An 18814-nucleotide genomic window follows, 5' to 3' on the forward strand; every position below is an offset into this window, starting at 1 on the left:
TCAATCAGTTTGAGCTGTAGGTACATGCCATATGTGAGTTTTTACAGGAGTTCTTACAGTGTTTAAGGGGAACTTATCTGGCTGCAAAGGTGATTTTAACTTGAGAACTTGAATGAAGAAATTAAAGATGGTGTGAAAAGGAACGAGGCTTTGATAAGACCAGATCCTACCAAATGCTTTTGGAGCCACTCCTCTCCCACCTATTAAGAGAACAATGGAGGAAACGTTATAAGTATTGTAAGGGGAAATTACGGTAAAAAATTATGGTAAGATGTTGTGATAGATGAAAAGATTACCTTTTAATCACTGTGCATTGTATTACAAGGTTGCCTGCTATACACACTTCTTAAGAATTTAGTCTTATTTTATGTATATGAGTGTTTTGCTTTCTTGTAAGAGCACCGGCGTCATGCAATGCCTGAAGAGGCCAGAAGAGGGCATCTGATCCCCTGGAACTGGAGTTACAGCCAGTTAGCCACCATGTAGGTGCTGGGAACTGAACCCAGTTCCTCTGGAAGAGCAGCCAGTGCTCTTAACCGCTGAGCCATCTCTCCAGCCCTGGTATGCTCATTTTTACCTGGAGAAAACAAATTAAAAAAAAAAATTTAAGATTAATGACTTTAAAAGAGATGAATCAGCAATTAATTTCATCAATATAGATTTTGGTCTAGACTTTTTCTGACCACAAGTGAACTATTTGAAAATTAACTATACAATTACCAAATAAGCCCTTACTTTTGAATTTTGCAGAAGCATCCTATATTGGGAGACTATCCTTTTGGATTATTTGTGTAAAAATGATAGTTTTTCTATGCCAAATAACATTTCTAGGTGCCACAATATTCTAGAATATGTAAATATGTATTAATAGTACCAGTCAGAATTGGTATTCTTTGTAAACAAGGACATCAGTTAGTGAGATTGGTCCAGTATTCTGCAGCTTTGTTGGGATAAAGTCTTAAGAAATAAGATAGTAGCCATGAATGGTGGGACATGCCATTAATCCTAGCACTCGGGAGGCAAAGGCTGGTAGATCTCTGTGAGATCAAGGCCAGCCTGGTCTACATGGAGAGCTCCAGTACAGCTGGGGCTACAGGGAGACCCTGTCTTTAAAAAAAAAAGAAAGAAAGAAAGATCATGTGCTTTACAGAAGTGTAGAAATTACCAAAAGAAGGTAATCTTATAGACTTGTATTTTTGTTAAAATGCAGTGCGCTGTACAACTTCTCCTGACTTAAGAAGAAAAGGCATCACTCTGGGTCATTTACTGTTTTATCTGTGAGTGTGTGTGCTGGGACTTGAACCCAGGGCTTCACATGTGCTGGGCAGGGACTCTGCAGCAAGGCTCATCCCCTCCCTGTCCTGTCTTTAGTGCTCAGCTAGCTGAGAGGCCAAAGGGGTTTCTTTGACATGGTTTTCCATTTGGCTTTTTTCTCGGCAGGTCCCCGAGGGCAAAGTAGTCGTTCTTAATTTCCGATTCTTAGACCTCGAGAGTGACAACCTGTGTCGCTATGACTTCGTGGATGTGTACAACGGCCACGCCAATGGCCAGCGCATTGGGCGCTTCTGCGGCACCTTCCGACCTGGAGCCCTCGTGGCCAGTAGCAACAAGATGATGGTGCAGATGATTTCAGATGCCAACACCGCTGGGAATGGCTTCATGGCCACATTCTCTGCTGCTGCCCCAGATGACAGAGGTACTATTTCCACACAGTGGTGGCAACAATAGCGATGGTGGCACATGGTGATCTGTGGCCTACTGTGTGCCAGGCACTGTTCTTGGTGCTTTCTCTGAGTTTCCTTCCTTAAAGCTCAACAGCGGTTCTGAAACAGGGAGTTAAGGAATGCCAGAAAATCAAGAGATCGTTTTTTTAAAAGTCGGTCCATTTCAAGAAAGTCTCTATGTATTCTTGTAAAAATCCAAATACAGAAACTCATGGAATAAAAAAGGTGACTCTTGTACACACACACACATACACGCACACACACACACTCACTGCTACTTCACCTCATCCTCCAGAAAACCATGGCCAGCAATCTCTGTATCTTTCTCTCTGGATTTAGTTATATTTAGGTACTTTCACAACAGTTGTTTAAAAAGCCAAGTTACAACTGTTTCTTTTTACATCTGAGGAGATGCCTTGAAAGATAAGTATAGCAGGCAGCTTCTGCTTGAGGGCTGGCAGGTCAGCCCCGTGGCAGGGAGGAAGTCCTAGCAAAAAGCTGCACAAGCCTTGGGCTCAAATGGAAAATGGAAAATCTCTCACATTTTTGACGGGAAAATGCTACAGTGTGTGGAGAGCCTGTTGACCTGGAAGATGAAAGACCCGAACAGGGATGTGGTGTGTTAAATGAGACAGTTCCCTACAGGCTCCGAGTATTTGGACACTTGGTCCCCAGTTCGTAGGGCTATCTGGGGAGGGTCACGGACCCTTCAGTAGGTGCGGCCATGCTGGAGGAAGCACAATACTGGAAAGGCTTTGAGCGTCCTTAAGCTTTGTCAGATTTCCAGTTTTGCTGTTTCCTGTGTCTACTTGAAGATGTGAGTACTCAGCTTTCTTCTCTGGCCACCTCCTGCCACCATGCCTCCCTGGCCACCGTGATGGACTTTTATCCCTCTGGAACTATAAGCCAAATAAACTCTTCCTTCTGTAAGTTGCCTTGGTCATCGGGTTTATCACGGCAACAGCGAAGTAACTAATACAGGGGATTACGGCCTCTGCCCACTGCCAGGGAGACAGACTGAGTTGGAGTATAGCCAGGCTAAATGCCTGCTAGGAGAAAAATCATTTTTCATGAGAACACAACAGAATCTGTAGTATAACATAACCATTCATAATGTCTAATATCTCATCCTGTTATGAAACAGGAAAAGTATATCCATAGTGAAAAAAGCAGTCAGTAAAAACCATAATGCAGATGTTGTAATAAGCAGATAAACGCTTTTAAATCGGGTTGCATTAGCCATTTCTTCAACAGGAGACAGGTATAAGTATAAAGCTCAAAGAATAGATAGATGATGATAGATAGATAGATAGATAAATAGATAGATAGATAATGATAGATAGATGATAGATTGATAGATGATAGGTAGATGATAGAGGATACATAGATTATATATAGATGATAGATAGGTAGATAAATGATAGATGGATATAGATAGATTGATATAGCTAGAAAATAGATGATAGATAGATGATAGATGATAGAGAGATGATAGACAAATGATAGATAGATGATAGATGATGATTGATAGATGATAGATAGATAGATAGATAGATAGATAGATAGATAGATAGATAGATAGATAGATTTGGAGAATTGGCTTACTGCAAGCAGATAAGCACTTTGAAGCAGCTATTATAAATTTGTTTCAGGATGGGTCTGATGGCACACATTGGGAAACCTAGCTGTGGAAGAGGCTGAGGCAGGAGGATTACAAGTTGAAGGTCAGCCTGGGCAATTTAGTGATACCCTTTATCAAGATAAAAAGTAAAAAAAGAAAAAAAAAAGACGACTGGTGGTGAAGACTGCAGGTGAAGACTGGAGGTGAAGACTGGAGGTGAAGACGACTGGAGGTGAAGACTGGTGGTGAAGACTGGAGGTGAAGACTGGAGGTGAAGACTGGTGGTGAAGACAGACTGGAGGTGAAGACTGGAGGTGAAGACTGGAGGTGAAGACTGGGGGTGAAGACTGGAGGTGAAGACTGGAGGTGAAGACTGGAGGTGAAGACTGGAGGTGAAGACTGGAGGTGAAGAAGACTGGAGGTGAAGACTGGGGGTGAAGACTGGAGGTGAAGACTGGAGGGGAAGACTGGAGGTGAAGACTGGAGGTGAAGGCTGGGGGTGAAGACTGGAGGTGAAGACTGGAGGGGAAGACTGGAGGTGAAGACTGGAGGTGAAGGCTGGGGGTGAAGACTGGAGGTGAAGACTGGAGGGGAAGACTGGAGGTGAAGACTGGAGGTGAAGGCTGGGGGTGAAGACTGGAGGTGAAGACTGGAGGTGAGGACTGGAGGTGAAGACTGTGCACCCAATGACAGAGCGCTTGCTTATCACATGCAAAGTCCTGAATTCAATTCCCAGTATTAGATGGAAAAAAGTTCCACAATTTAAAAGGAATATATGTATAATAAATAAGCATGAGAAACAGAAAATATAAAAAAGAACGAGGTAATGATTTTAGAGCTAGAAAATACAGAATTTGATAACATAATTTACTCAATGGGCCAGAAAATAGCTTAGAGGTTGCAGAAAACAGTCAGTGCACATGAACAGAAATTACCCAATCTGAAACCACCAGTGGAGAGAAGATTGAAGAAAAGGCGACCTAAAGACCAGTGAGACAGCATTGAGTGGGCCAGCGTATTTGTAACCTGGTTTTAACAGTGATAACAGCACAAAAAAACAGTGTAAAAAAACAACAACTTGACTGTATCTACATTTAGCAAAGAACATGATTTGACATAGCAAAGAAAATCAATAAACTCTAAGCAGAATAAATAGAAAGACACTTTGGGGTTGGAGAGATGGCTCCTCAGTTGAGAGCACTAGCTGCTCTTGTAGGGGAACCAGGTTGGATTCCCAGGATCCACATGGCAGCTAACAACTGTCCATAACTCCAGTTCCAGGGGATCCGATGCCCTCTTCTGACCTCCTGTGAACATTAACAGACAGGTGAACTTGGATACATAGAAGCAAAACATTCATACATATAACATTAAAATCAAATTTAAAAGAAGCTGTGCTTAGTCACATTATAACTGAATTGCAAAGCTCCAAAGGTAAAAATCTTGAATTGAAGCACATATGGAAGGACAGAGGACCAAGCCATGGCTTCTGTTGGGGAGAAGCAGTGGGGTGGGGTCGGGGGGTGGTCTACACTCTTAGAGGACTGTGATGAAGCTGTCAAGCCAGGTTCTACAGTCAGCTCCAAAAGTTAATGCAAAGGAAAAGCATTTACAACAAACACTATAAATATCTGAGAGACATTTTTCTATTTGCATCACAAGAAATGTTGAAAGCAGTTTCTCACGTTGAGGGAAATGTCACCATGGGCTGACTGAAGGCAGTGAGGGAATGCTGGGAACAGTAAACATGAAAGACTGCATATATGTTCTTCTGGGGCTGGAGAGAGATGGCTCAGCGGTTAAGAGCACTGGCTGTTCTTGCAGAGAACCTGGGTTTGAATCCTTGCACCCACATGAGAGCTAACTGTCCATAACTCCAGTTCCAGGGGATCCGACAGCCTCTTCTGTCCTCCACGGGCATTGCACAACACGGGTGCACTTACCTACATGCAGGCAATACACACATACACATAAAAAAATAATAAATAAAATATTTTTTAAATGTTATAATTATTATGTTCTGATTTTCTTTTGTGTGTGATCATGAATAAAAACTGAGTACTGCTTATGAAATATATAATGTTTTATGCTTAACAAAGGATGGCTAGCTAAATGCGACTACAGTGCTATGTGCATGCACACACACACAAACACACGCACATCACAAAGAAGTTCAGTATGAGCTCTGTAGGTTATGATGAGTTGAATATATATCTTATGATCCCTATAGCATCCATTAAAAGTAAAAGGTTCATAACTAAAAGCCAGAAAATTAAAATAGAGCACCAAAATTATCATTTAAAGAAAGCTGGAAGGAAGAACATGTGTGATGGAAAGAAGATGAGAACAAATTGAAAAGCCATAATAACTGGCACACTAAATCCTAGAAGATCCATAAATGCACTAGATGAGAAGATTAAATGCCCAAATAGAAGAAAGTCAGGATCAGAAGGTATTAAATGTAAGACTTAGCCACATGTTGTCTATGAAACAAAGCCAAAACACTTGAAATGCAAAGACCAAACAGATTGAAAGTAAAAGGATGAAAACAAATGTGCCATGTAACTTCATTAAGACCAAAATAATATATTAAAAGACAGTTACAGATATGAACAGGTAATCCACACAATGAGAAGAAATGTTCACAAAGTGTCTGTTAATAAATTTATATCCAGAATGGGGCTGGAGAGATGGCTCAGCAGTTAAAAGAGCACTGACCAGCACCCACCTGACAGCTAACAACCATCCATAACTCCAGTTCCAGAGGATCTGACGCCCTCTTCTGACTTCCATGGGCACTGCACAACATGGGTCCACTTACAAAATAATAAATAATAAAATATTTTAAAATGAAGAACAAAAGGACTTAATAAATCAATACATAAAAACCCATGTAATACTCAACAATAGAAAGATAAAGTTCTCAATAAATGCAAAAATGAGTACAGACATTTCACAAAGGAGGACACAGTTGGCCAGAAATGCCCTTGGTCATGAGGAATGGAAATTAAGACCACAGGGAGACACCACTGCTTCCTCACAGATCAGCCCAAACTCTTCCAGCCCCATATGGTATCAAGAATGGGAAGTAACCAGCATACTCATACCCTGAGAGGTAAAAAATGGTCATAAACTCAGGGGGGGTAGTTTTTTATGAAGTTGAAAACCTACATCTACTTTATGTACTTTGTCCCAGCAATTGCATTCTTAAGCATCAATGCAAGAGAAATGAAAAATGAAACTGCATGTCAAAAAAAGAGATGTGGACAATAATCATAACAGCTTTACTCACAATCGCCTAAACCAGAAACAATCCCAAATGAACATCAACATGAGAATAGGTACACAAATTGTAGTGTGTCCATACGGTGGAATACTACTCAGCATTATAAAGTACAAACTACCACAGCACACAGCAGTGTGAATGCACCTTCACAGTAAGCAACAGAAGGCAGACCAGAAGGGTGCCTCAGCCAGATTCGGCTTACGTAGAACGCTACAATAAAACTAAGGTGATAGAGTTTCAGAAAAGCGGTGTAAATCATTGGCAGCTTGGGAAAGGACAGAAGTTCTGTGAGAGATGGATTTGAAGTACTCATAGGAGTCACACCCATTTGTCCACCCATTTGTCAAACATGTAAAGTTAAACTTTGTGAACTTACCTCCCCAAACCTGTGAAGCTGAAATAATAAAACAATGAAACAGGTGGTGGAGATCGGGTAACATCTGCAGAAAACAGACAGTCCGGACATCTGTTGACATGGTAACAGGTACCCAGAAGATCTATGTTGACGTTTTCTACCCATGGTTTTAGAAATTCTAAACTCAGTTTGCATGTTTTCTTAAACTTAGATATTTAAGACTTATTTGTGTCAAAGAAATGTTTCATTAAGGTATACGCTCTTGCTTTCAATTCAGCTCTGATTTGTGAGTTAAATCTAAATGAAGTTAAATTTGTAATTTCATACTAAATTACTTTCCTGAAATTATTTCTGCCCATCTATCAGAACATATGCATTACATATCAGTACATATACCTGATGTCGAAATTCAGGTTTGTTAAATGTTAACTATAGTTGGTTTTAGATGGTGGGATTGGAGTAACTTTACTTTCTTTCCATGCTTTTCTTTATTGCTGAAAGTTTATAAACATGCTTCTGGGGGGGTGTATTGGGACTGTGGGGTGTACATGCTCATGTGCACATGTATGAGCATGTACATGTGTATGGCAGGCCGAAGTCAGCCTCAGGTGTTGTTCCTCAGGAGCTGTGCAGCTTGTTTTTTGAGATAATCTCTCAACACCGGCATCTAGAGTTCCCCAATTGGGCTAGACTGGCCACCCAGGCAGCCCCAGGAATCCTTCTGACTCCACCTCCCCAAGTGCTGGGATTACAAGAAGGAGCTACCAGGCCTGGCTCTTTTATGTGGGTTCTAGGAAGCAAACTCTGGTTCTCATATGCACGTTACCAACTGAGCTATCTTCCTCAGACCCATAAACGTACATTATTTTTTATAAATAAAATGATTCTTAATACTTATTCAATATTATGTATATGCATATATAGCATATAATGTTTTCTAGTAATGAGAACTATTTGTAACAACTAAATTTGTCCATGGGCATTTAATAAATAATCGATGCCTTAAGAATTCTTAGAGGTTGTATGATTCACTGAGTTGGTTACAAGCTTTCTGAATGCGTGTAAATGTTCTGTCCAAAAAATGCAAAAAACAAAGCTGTGCCTCTAAGTCCACTCCTTTGTTTTGTGTGATAAGTCAGGCAATGTAAGGCATATTCAGTGAACCAAGAAGTGACACACACCTGTAATCACAGCACTTAGGAGGCAAGGGCAGACTCAGCTACACAGTGAGTTCAAGGCCTGCCTGGACTACATGAGGTATCCTCAGAAATAGAAAAAAAGAGTATTCAATGAGTAGAGTAGATCACATGATTTTTTTAAAAGAGAAAATCTAAGAGCCTCTGTCATTGCCTTGATTTACTGTGTGTCACGTAATCCACAGTCCTAATCTCCAGCTGGTTGTATTGCTGTAACCTATGTTAGGATATAAAGTTGTGTGTGTGTGTGTGTTTTCTTATTTAATGACTTCAGGAGACCGGTATTGTGGAGGACACCTTGAAAGACCTTCCGGCTCTTTTCAAACCCCCAACTGGCCAGACCGAGATTACCCTGTAGGAGTTACTTGTGTGTGGCACATCGTAGCCCCAAAGAACCAGGTAAGGCTCCAGAAAGTATGGATAAAGTGAATTAGCCAGATGGTGTGAACGCCTGACTCTGGGGTTTGAGAGCTAAGGAGAGGAAGGCCCTCCTAGCCATGGGCTCTTGCTCACATAAGACCCAGGTTAAAGCTGCCCTGACACCATTTGACTTGCAAAGACATGGCTTCGATTTTCTATTATGTAATTACAACTTCTAAAACGGTTTTGAAAATACAAATAGTAAGCAAATTCCACATAAGACTGCAGGATTGTGGTGCTAAAAAGCTAAAAGCATGGGGCACAAGTGCTGGCTGTGTGGGGATGAGGCTTGAGGGTGAGTACCTGTCTGTGTGGGGATGAGGACAAATCCAAGCCCACTCCAGCATTCCGTTGGCTTACTTAGCAAATCCACCTTGTTCAGAGTGAAAAGAGGCCATATGCCTCATTCCAGCAAAGCCAGGGAGCAGCCACAGCACCCTTTAAACATCCATCTCCAGTGATAACTGGCTAGTTTGGGGTGTTTGGGGTTGTTTGAAGCAAAATTTGTGCAAGTTCCCCCCCCAAAAAAAAAAAAAAAAAAAAAAAAAAAGCTTTTTTTGTTAAAAGAGTCAACAGAGAAGACCTAGTTTTCCAGCATTTATTAATTTATGGCTATATGAAGTTTCACCCTTTTGGGGAACTATTAGGGTTTCAAACAGCAGCAGCTCCCCCCTCCCCAACCTCCCCAACAGGGACCCATGGACTTTGAATTTTTCAAGCCTGAAAAAGGGAACTGAGCTGATAAGCACCTTGGCCTTTAAAGTCAAGGGAAGCAGACTCTTCTAAGAGGCAGCCTGCCTTTCCTCTGATCTCCAAAGACAAGATAAGCAGATTCTGCCTGTTAACCAGAGATTTTAGGAGCTGTTTAGCACAGCAGCTTTTCCCTTATCTTAAGAGGACAAAAGAGTAAACACTTCCTGACCCAGATCCTGGCTGGCAGACAGAACGGAGCCAGGTTTACAAGCCTTGCTTTTCCTGCCCCCCCCCATTTTTCCCAAAAAACTCCCCGCCCTTTTGCACCCTGAAGCCCTGTATATAAGTCCCAGCTCACAACCCATGGGTAGACATTTTCCCTTCCCTGAGGGGAATGGTCCGGTGCGAAATAAAGCTCTATCCTGCTGAGAGTTTTATCTGTGTCTAGGTGCCTCATCCTCCATTTGCTCATTCTCCCCAAATTTTTACCTATCAGGAACCACTTTCACGTATTATTGTAGACAGAATTTAGTACAGGAATAGATGAATCTTGCTGTATGAAATTTTCAAAATAAATTTATGAAATTATTATTGTCAAAAACACTATTGATATTAGTCCAAACACTGTGAGGTTGGCATTATGGTGCTGGTTTTTTATTTTCATAAATCTGCACAAATACTACTTACCACATATTTATTTTAATAATGTTATTATCCAGAAAATAGACCATGTAAGTCACTGATGTGAACACACACACACACACACACACACACACAAATACACACATTCGCACTTTGATCAAAATCTCCAAACTCAGTCTTAAAGACTAAATACACAGCCATTTATTAAATAATGGAAGACTTAATGTCTGCTGAATAGATTACATTTTAAAATTACATTTTGGGGCCAGGTGTGGTGGCACACTCCTTTAATCCCAGCATTTGGGAGGCAGAGGCAGATGGATCTTGGTGAGTTCAAGATCAGCCTGGTCCACACAGTTAGTTCCAGGCCAGCTGGGGCTACAGGGAGACCATGTCTAAAAAAAAGACAAAAAAAAAAAAACACATTTTGAAATATTTAAAAATTTAGACTTATTTTATTTTATGTGTACAAGTGTTTTCCCTTCATGTATATAAGTGCACCATGTGTGTGCAGTGCCCAAATCCCGGTCCTCTATGAGAGCAGCAAGTGCTCTTAACCACTGAGCCATAATTCCAGCTCCACATTTTTTAACTAGTTAAACATTATGTAATTCTTGAAATTGTTTTGGTCATTTGTTTGTGACATTGGTTAATATAGCTGACCAAATAATCTCAGTTTTATTAACTTCCAGACAATAACTCAGCATCTTTCTTTCCTGGTTCTTCCACTTGGTTATTTGATGGTCTAGTTGTGTTGATGTGGATTGTTTGATTATAGTCAGCTGAATTTTTCATCATCATTGGAGTATTTGGAATCATTGACAGTTCTGTGTAAACAAGAAAAAAAACAGGAAAATTAAACCCTAAATGGTTTCTGTGAAAGTTTATTGGCTATTTTTTGAAAGAAGTGCCTCTATATTTTACTACAGCTTTCTCCTTTATCCGTTATTTACTTTTTTCTTTTAATCTTCTCTCCGAAAGTGTTTATATGAATGATTTTTAGGGTGAGAAATTTCAGCTAAGTTTTAAATGGGTAGTATTTTTTAGTTGCTGATGAAAAGTCAGTGGGTCCCAAAAGTAAATATTTTGCTATAATTTAAAGCAATTTTAAACATGCACAAGACAGTACTCTCCCATCACAGATGCTGTTTTTAAAGGTAGGAAATGCACACGGTTGGCAACTCTAATCAAAGCTGACATTGACCTTAGTATCCGCTGTGGTGCTTTGCTCCTACCATCTTTGTTCAGATTGTTTTATTTGAGTCATCCTGAGCTGTTAGGAGTTACCACACCTCATCTAAGAGGAATCAATGTTCCATTGTCTTCCCTGAATTAGCAACAGGGTTTCAGGCCACCTGCCTCCCAGCAAGATTGAACAGCAGCTGAGGGCCATGGGTGTTAATGACCCAGGGAGAGTTCCTTTGATTCACACATTGGAAGTGCTCTTTTAAAAACTGCTTGTAAACCGGGCATAGTGGCGCACACCTTTAATCCCAGCACTCCCGAGGCAGAGGCTGGAGGATCTCTGTGAGTTCAAGGCCAGCCTGGTCTACCTAGTGAGTTCCAGGACAGCTGGGGCTACAGGGAGACCCTGTCTCAAAAAGACCAAAAAAAAAAAAAAAAACTGCTTGTAAAGGGATGATTGATTGCCTATGAAATCAAAATGTCCCATTCACTTGAATAATTTAGGACTCTCTTCTTGGTACTACAGAAAAAAAGTAAATTAAGAAACTTTGAGAATCTTAACATTTGTGTATCTGTGCTTCTACACAACCACTTTAAAAAAAAAATCAATCACATCCCCACCTGACTTTGTGGAGTGCACGTGTTGCATACATACTTAAGAAACACGCTCTAATGAACCCCTACCTCCCTGAACTGCACATCCTAAAACACTGGTTCCTTTACATGTGGTAAGAATGTTAGTCTCTGCCTCTCAAAAGGAAATCAGCTCTGCTCATCTCCCACCCCCACACACTATGCACATATACCACACCCAGATATACTGCAATTTGAGGAACAGCTTAGGTAATTTTCTTCCAGAGAAGAATGAAAATAGTATACAGGTCCCTATACCACCTACCACACACCCAATTATCTGTTTATAATTTCTTTTTTCCTTTTTTCTGGTTTTTCCTCAATTTTTCCTCTTTTCTCCCAGATTTATTGAGATATAGTTGACAAATAAAAATTGTAAGTATTTACAGTATACAGAGGATGCTTTGGTAAGGTATACATTGTGAAATGTCATTATAATTAAGCTTATTAATGTATCCATCACAAAGCATATTTTACACTTTTGTGTTTGTTCATATCGATATGTAAGAGCTACTCGTTTAACAATTGGCAAAATACATTCTTATTATTAATTATTATTATAGTTGCCTGTGGTCTAATAGATCTCCCAAATCAAATACAGTCCTAATTTAGATTGCTACAGTTATATAGCACCCCATACTTTTGTAGCTGTCAGGAACAGTTCTCTTAAGTTGAAGATCATTATCAAGGTCGATCTGGGTTTTAGATAATCTTTTGTAATTATTGAAAGTGAAAACAAGATAATACTGCAGTTTTGTTAGTGAAAAATAGGAAACACAAGAAAAATATGTAGACATAATTGATACTTTTTATACAAAGAAAAAATCAATTGCCTGCAAATCTGCAAATAGGAACATTCCACTTGAGATTATTCAGAATGCTATTTGATGCTTCTAATGTTGTGCTTTCTCCAAAGCTTATTGAGTTAAAGTTTGAGAAGTTTGATGTTGAACGTGATAACTACTGCCGGTATGACTATGTGGCTGTGTTTAATGGCGGGGAAGTCAACGATGCTAAAAGAATTGGAAAGTACTGTGGTGATAGTCCACCAGTGTAAGTAACATCTATTTGCATCATTAATATTTTATTTTATTTATTATTTTTATTTTATGTGTATGAGTGTATTGCCTGCATGAATGTGAGTGCATCTATGTCATACAATGCCACGGAGGTCAGAAGAAGGCTTCAGATTCCCCTGGAACTGGAGTTAAGGATGGTTCGTAGCTGCCATGTGGGTGCTGGGAATCAAACCTGGGTCCTCTGCAAGAGCAGTCAATGCTCTTTGCCACTGAGCTATCTCTCCAGCCCCACATCATTAATATTTTAATGACTCTAAATTGCTCCCTATTAAAATTTCCAATTGCTATTATTTTCTGGAAATTTTTATGTTGTTGACAAATTTTGGGGTACCAGGACAGTGGCGCCCTGTCCAACACGAGTAGCAAAGCCTAGCTGTCCAAACACTGAGGCCCAGACAACCACAAGGACTAACAGAAGCAGGGCTGGCACCATCCCGGGGCTGACAGTCTGTGTATGCCACAGCCCAGCTAAGGTGAGCTCAAGCATCAGGTAGAATGAGTAAACAAGCCAGGGGCTAAAAAGTCCAGGATAGGAAACCTGGAAATTTATGGCAAATCTAGATGGTTTTATTTGATCTGAGCTCTGTGCTGAACTGTCTGTGGCCTTGCCCCGCCCCTCACATTGTCACCCAGATTAGCACCATTGGTCTAAGGGACAGAGAACACTGTACCCAACAATTAGAGAAAATGTAGTCTCATCCAAAAATGGATGCAGGAAAAAGAAAAGACCATAGTTACCATTAAGGATATTTGCTTGGTAGTTTTTCTATACAAGGGGGAAAAAGTCGACATATTTTTTTTTCTCTGGAGTTCTAACACACATTTGAGGATCAGGTATTTCAATATACACAGCTCCTAGCAAAAACAAGGATTGTTCAAGAGCTTATTTTATTTTATTTTTAATTACATTTATTTATTTATTTGTATGTGTGAAGACACATGTACCACAGCACAGATGCAGAGGTCAGAGGACAACTTGCTGACCACAGAAAATTTTATATTAAAATTTTAAGTTCCAAAAATATTAAATATGCAAGAATAACTCTTTAGGGGCTGGAGAGATGGCTCAGCAGTTAAGAGCAGTTAAGAGCACTGGCTCAACTCCCAGTACCCACATGGCAGTTAACAACTGTCAGTAACTACAGTTCCAGGGGATTCAACGTCCTCTTCTGACCTCCAGGCATTGCATGACACAGGTGCACTTACACACATGCAGGCAACATACTCATACACATAAAATAAAAAGAATAAATCTTAAAAATTATGTGCTAGGCCTTAATACAGAAAACTATAAAACCTTAGAAGACATTTTTAAATAAATGGAGCTGTAGACAATGATCATGAATAAAGACTCATCATTTAGCTGGATTCTAAAACATACATGGACTGGCAAGGCAGTAGATAATTGGGGCAATACTGAGTTTGGAAAGAAAAGAGCTGGGCAAGAGGATTTGCTTTACCTCAAGTGAAACCAAATCAGAAAGTTGTTGTAACTAAGATCGCACAGTTTTAACAGAGAAAGAAATAGTGGAACCAGGAGAGCCAGGGTTTATCCACATGTATCTATAGACAGTGCACACTTCAGAGACCCTCAGGCCAGCAGGGATAGGAGGACCTCAGTGAAACCTGAGGCAGAGTCCATTGATTCATATGGGAAAGTGAAATTATAGCTATGTCAAAAACACACAAAGATCAACAGCAGATGAATGAGAAGATAAAGAGAAGCTTGAAGAGAGAATTTCTGTTCATCAAAATATACCTTAAAGGTAGAGAGGGCTGGAGAGATGGCTCAGCGGTTAAAAGCACTGACTGCTCTTACAGAGGACCCAGGTTCGATTCCCAGCACCCACATGGCAGCTACGAACCGCCCTTAACTCCAGTTCCAGGGGAATCGGAAGCCCTCTTCTGATTGCTCGACACAGGTGCACTCACATACATGCAGGCAATACACTCATACACATGAAATTTTTTTAAAAAGATAGAGAAAAATGGCACACTGGGAATGTATAGTTAAACATTTATCTGACAAAGTCCTGGGTTCCAGAATATGCCTAAAGAAACTTTAAAATTCAAGAAAAGACAACTCGGTGAAAAAAAAAAAAAAATAGGCAAAGGGATGTGAAAAGCAATCCCAAAAGAAGAAAGCTATCCAATGAGTCCCCCTTTAAAAAGGGTGTAAATTGGGAGAACCATTTTGGAAGTCAGTTTGGCACTGTCTAATGAAGTTGAAAATGACCTTGTATCTTATGACATTCTACCCTCCTGCTGGGCCGATTAAAGACTCTTTGCCCAGGAGCTAATCAAGAATATTCTCAGCAGTATTGTTTGTAACCGGGTCAACAAGAGAATAGTTACCTGTGTTATAGTACACATGCAGACCTATACAATGTACAGTTTAGTGCAGCATCTGTGTGTGATAAGCCTATAAAAAAGGAAAGGAAAGGAAAGCACTGATAAGAGTGGCACGGGAGGCAGTGAGGCCATTGTGGAACATCCGTTTCTGAGGTTGTTTGCTTGCATACTTGCTTGTTTTTGAGACAGGGTATGTGGCCCAGGATGGCCTCAAACTCTCCGCACTCCTGCCCAAGCTGCCCCAGTGCTGTGATTAAAGTTGTCAGTCACTATGCCCAGCCACGTTTCTGATGAGTTTGAGTGAGATAGTTAGATGGTCAGTGCACCAAGTATTTGTATACAGAGGAGGATTTTTTTTTCCACAGGCAGAATGCTTCTAGGGTAGGACAGTGCAGAAATGAGAAAAGCTGTTTGGGAAACTTTTCTCCTGTTGGAAACATGGCTCAGGAGAACCGCGTGGGCCGCTGGATCACTTCAAGCACTTAAGGCAGGCCGAGTAGCATTGGAGCCAGTGAATTGAGGTCAGAGACATTAATGACACCTCAGCTGTGTCCTGGTGCCCTGTTGGCTAGCCAGAGTACAAAGATTAAAAAAAAAAAAAAAGGTACAGTGATAGTGAGAGGGAAGAAAACAAGGCTGATACGGAAACTGGCAAAGGACTATCCTGAATGGGGCCCCTTTGGTCCAGCGCAGACCACGCTCATGTGAAGCTTTTGGGGGAGAGAAGGAAGGAAGGCTGGGGCTAAGCAGAGGAAGAGGAATGGGTGGTCCCTTTCTGCAGAGGGAGTCTAACAGTAAAGATAAAAACGGAGATGCACTGCCTTTTTTACGGAGATAAAAGACGTTTCTGAAGTCTCAACCTTGAGCTGGAGCCTGGAAGCAAAGAAATCTGAAGAGGTAAAATCAGCAGGTCGTGGTGGCTGGCTGGCAGTAGTGGGTGAAGGGGATACTGTGGAAGTCAAGCCAGAGCCAGCTGTGGCTGGTCCTGTTGCTCCCAAGACAGCTTCTTGGTCCATTTCTGGGTGAGATTCCATTTTGCCTTCTTAGTTATTTGTAACATTAGCTTGCAGACACAGTACTTGGCTCTGGGTGCATTATGGCACTGTGATTTCGTCACCAGTCTGCAAAATACCACAACAAAAATCTCTTTGTTACTAAAAGTACTCTTCCTTTAAAAAAAAAAAAAATCAATTCTAATTAATGTCTCCCAGATTAGTAGAAGTCAGGGGATGGTCACCAAATTCATGACCTCCCAGGTAGAAGCCTGGCCTGACTGGAATTTCCTTCCCTGCTTATTCAAAGTTCCTTTTCTGGGCTGAAGACACGGTTAAGAGCAGGTACTGGTCTTCCAGAGGACCTGAGTTCAGTTCCCAGCAACCACAGTAAGCAGTTCACAGCCATCTGTAAATCCAGCTCTGGACGTCTCCAGCCACATGCACATATACACATAATTTTTAAAATTTGAAAAAGAAGTGCCTTTTATAATTTTTATCATTTAAACAAGATTAGCATGTTTGATTTATAATTGTAGGTGAAAACTATGTTTAGGAAATGTTTTGTTTCAAGCAACTTCAAACTTACAAAAAATAAGTTAAAATAGTTCTACTAAAGCTTGAATCTCAGAAACATTATTAAATTAGAGATGGGAAATATAGATGGATCTCAGGAAATTCATGCTTCCATTTGTTCCATCCTTGGTTCAAAAAGTTATTACTCAAAACAGAAAAGATACCATAGTTTTTCCAACTGATCAGTTGAAGTATGGATCTGCTCACAGCAAGCAGCACAGAAATGCGCTGTCCATGGCTTGTCTGTTGCCTACTAGGGGGATGCTCCAGAAAATTTTAGTCAGCTCATTGTCTAATTCTGACTACTTTTTAATTAACTTTCAAATGCAATTAACTGAACAGCACTTTCTCAGTTGTTTTCAGCAAAGATACATGAAACTGCTATCTTAAATAATTGTCCCCTAAGATGTAGGAGGGTGTGTGAGCCTTAGCATTGCCACTAACCCTGTAGTACCGGTGAACCAAGCTCCTGATATTAGAGCTCTTAATAGTGTTTCTGAATACCAAACACAGCAATCACTTTCTCTTTTCTCTAAAAACATTTTTCTCACTGAAGAGTTACTCCAGTTGCCTCACCCTGCATCCCTGTTCAGCATGGAAGAAACCAGAGTGGTCTGCATCCCAATTCCCTATTGGCAATTTGGGTAACCCCTTCAGAGGATGGTGTGATAAGAATAGGAGTTGGGAATTGGCTAGGCAGTTAGGGTAAAAAGACCCCAAAGAAAAGTAGCCAGTTTCCTGGCTAAAACTCACAATGTCCTTGGGCCTCTTAGCAACATACTCCGCTCCAAAGGCCAAAAATGTCAGAAATATTGGGAGCTTGTATCTAATCCTTAAAAGATTTTTAGGGTTACCTCTTCAGAGGGTGGAATGTTAGAGGAGCAAAAGCCCCATAAAAATAAATAAATGAAAGAAGGAAGAAAAAAGTTATGGGGAGATACGGGAGGAGTTGTAGGGAAAGAGTGGGTATAGATTTGATCAAAACACCTTATATGCATGTATGAAATTCTCAATACAGTTTTTGTAAAAGTAAAAGAAAAAAAATATTTTCCTGATGGGGTTATAGATAGAAATGCCCCCATCGAAGGCAGGCCTCAGACCTCCCATTAAAAATGAAATGTGTTCCCTTTAAGCCTACATGATGTTTTTATCACAGTATATGAGAATGCGTTCACCAGATTTTCCTCTTGGATTCTGTATGGTCAGCAGCTGCCTCCCCAGGCTTCATGAACCCAGTCTTAGTTCAGAGCTGCTGTGCCATTCCTAAGGCAGACAAACCCTCAGGTGCTTGGAAAACCAGCTACAGCATCCATGTTTATGCTGGTCCTGCTATTTCATGTCTCTAGGTTACTGGGCCCTGGTTTCAGGTCCTGGTTCCCACGTACTGGCTTACAGAGCCCTGGGCAGATCACTGAATTCTAGGTTCAGTTGCCTTTTTCATAAAAACAGGATAATAGGATTCTTGTAAAGGTGGGATGGAGAATCCCAGCTGGTAAACACAGTGGAAGTTAGTTACTGGCATTGACATTTAGAGATTAGGAGTTCCACCTTTTAAACTATTTTAACTTTTAGGTTTTCAGCAAATAACCAATCTATTGTCTACTGGGAAACTAGACTTTACATTTTCAGGGAGGTGACACTTTAATTATGTTTTTCTTCTTTTAGGCCAATTGTATCTGAGACAAATGAACTTCTTATTCAGTTTTTATCAGACTTAAGTTTAACTGCAGATGGATTTATTGGTCACTACAAATTTAGGCCAAAGAAATTGCCTACAACTACTGCAATGCCTGTTACCACCACGTTTCCTGTAACTGCAGGTAAGTTCCTGTGTTTGGAAGTTGGTACAAAAGCTTTAGTAGTGTAAAAAGAATTCTTTTGAAGTATAAAGAATAAGAATATACTGGGACCTGAAATAACTAGATGAGAACTTGTGTAAGAAGTAATATAATGACCAGTAAAGGAAAGGTAGGAAAGGAAGAATGCTTATGAGCTGAGAGTTTCAAATCCCAGCTAAGGAAAGTATAGCCATTACTGGGAAGCTGATTATAAGCACCCTC

At 40.5% G+C, this 18814-nt stretch overlaps 1 protein-coding gene across 1 annotated transcript in view; it reads left to right on the forward strand.

Moving 5' to 3' along the window:
• Positions 1-1440: 1440 nt before the first annotated feature.
• Pcolce2 (procollagen C-endopeptidase enhancer 2) overlaps positions 1441-18814 on the forward strand; it is a gene marked incomplete at its 5' end in the record, with an annotated part of 31237 nt that continues 13863 nt past the window's right edge. The window contains 4 exon segments of the mRNA XM_017795168.2: positions 1441-1696; positions 8457-8581; positions 12672-12808; positions 18420-18574. Of these exon segments, the coding sequence (XP_017650657.1) occupies positions 1441-1696; positions 8457-8581; positions 12672-12808; positions 18420-18574 (673 nt within the window).

The sequence above is a fragment of the Nannospalax galili genome, unplaced genomic scaffold (assembly GCF_000622305.1).
Source record: "Nannospalax galili isolate Female #2095 unplaced genomic scaffold, S.galili_v1.0 scaffold708, whole genome shotgun sequence".
Taxonomy (NCBI): Eukaryota; Metazoa; Chordata; class Mammalia; order Rodentia; family Spalacidae; genus Nannospalax; species Nannospalax galili.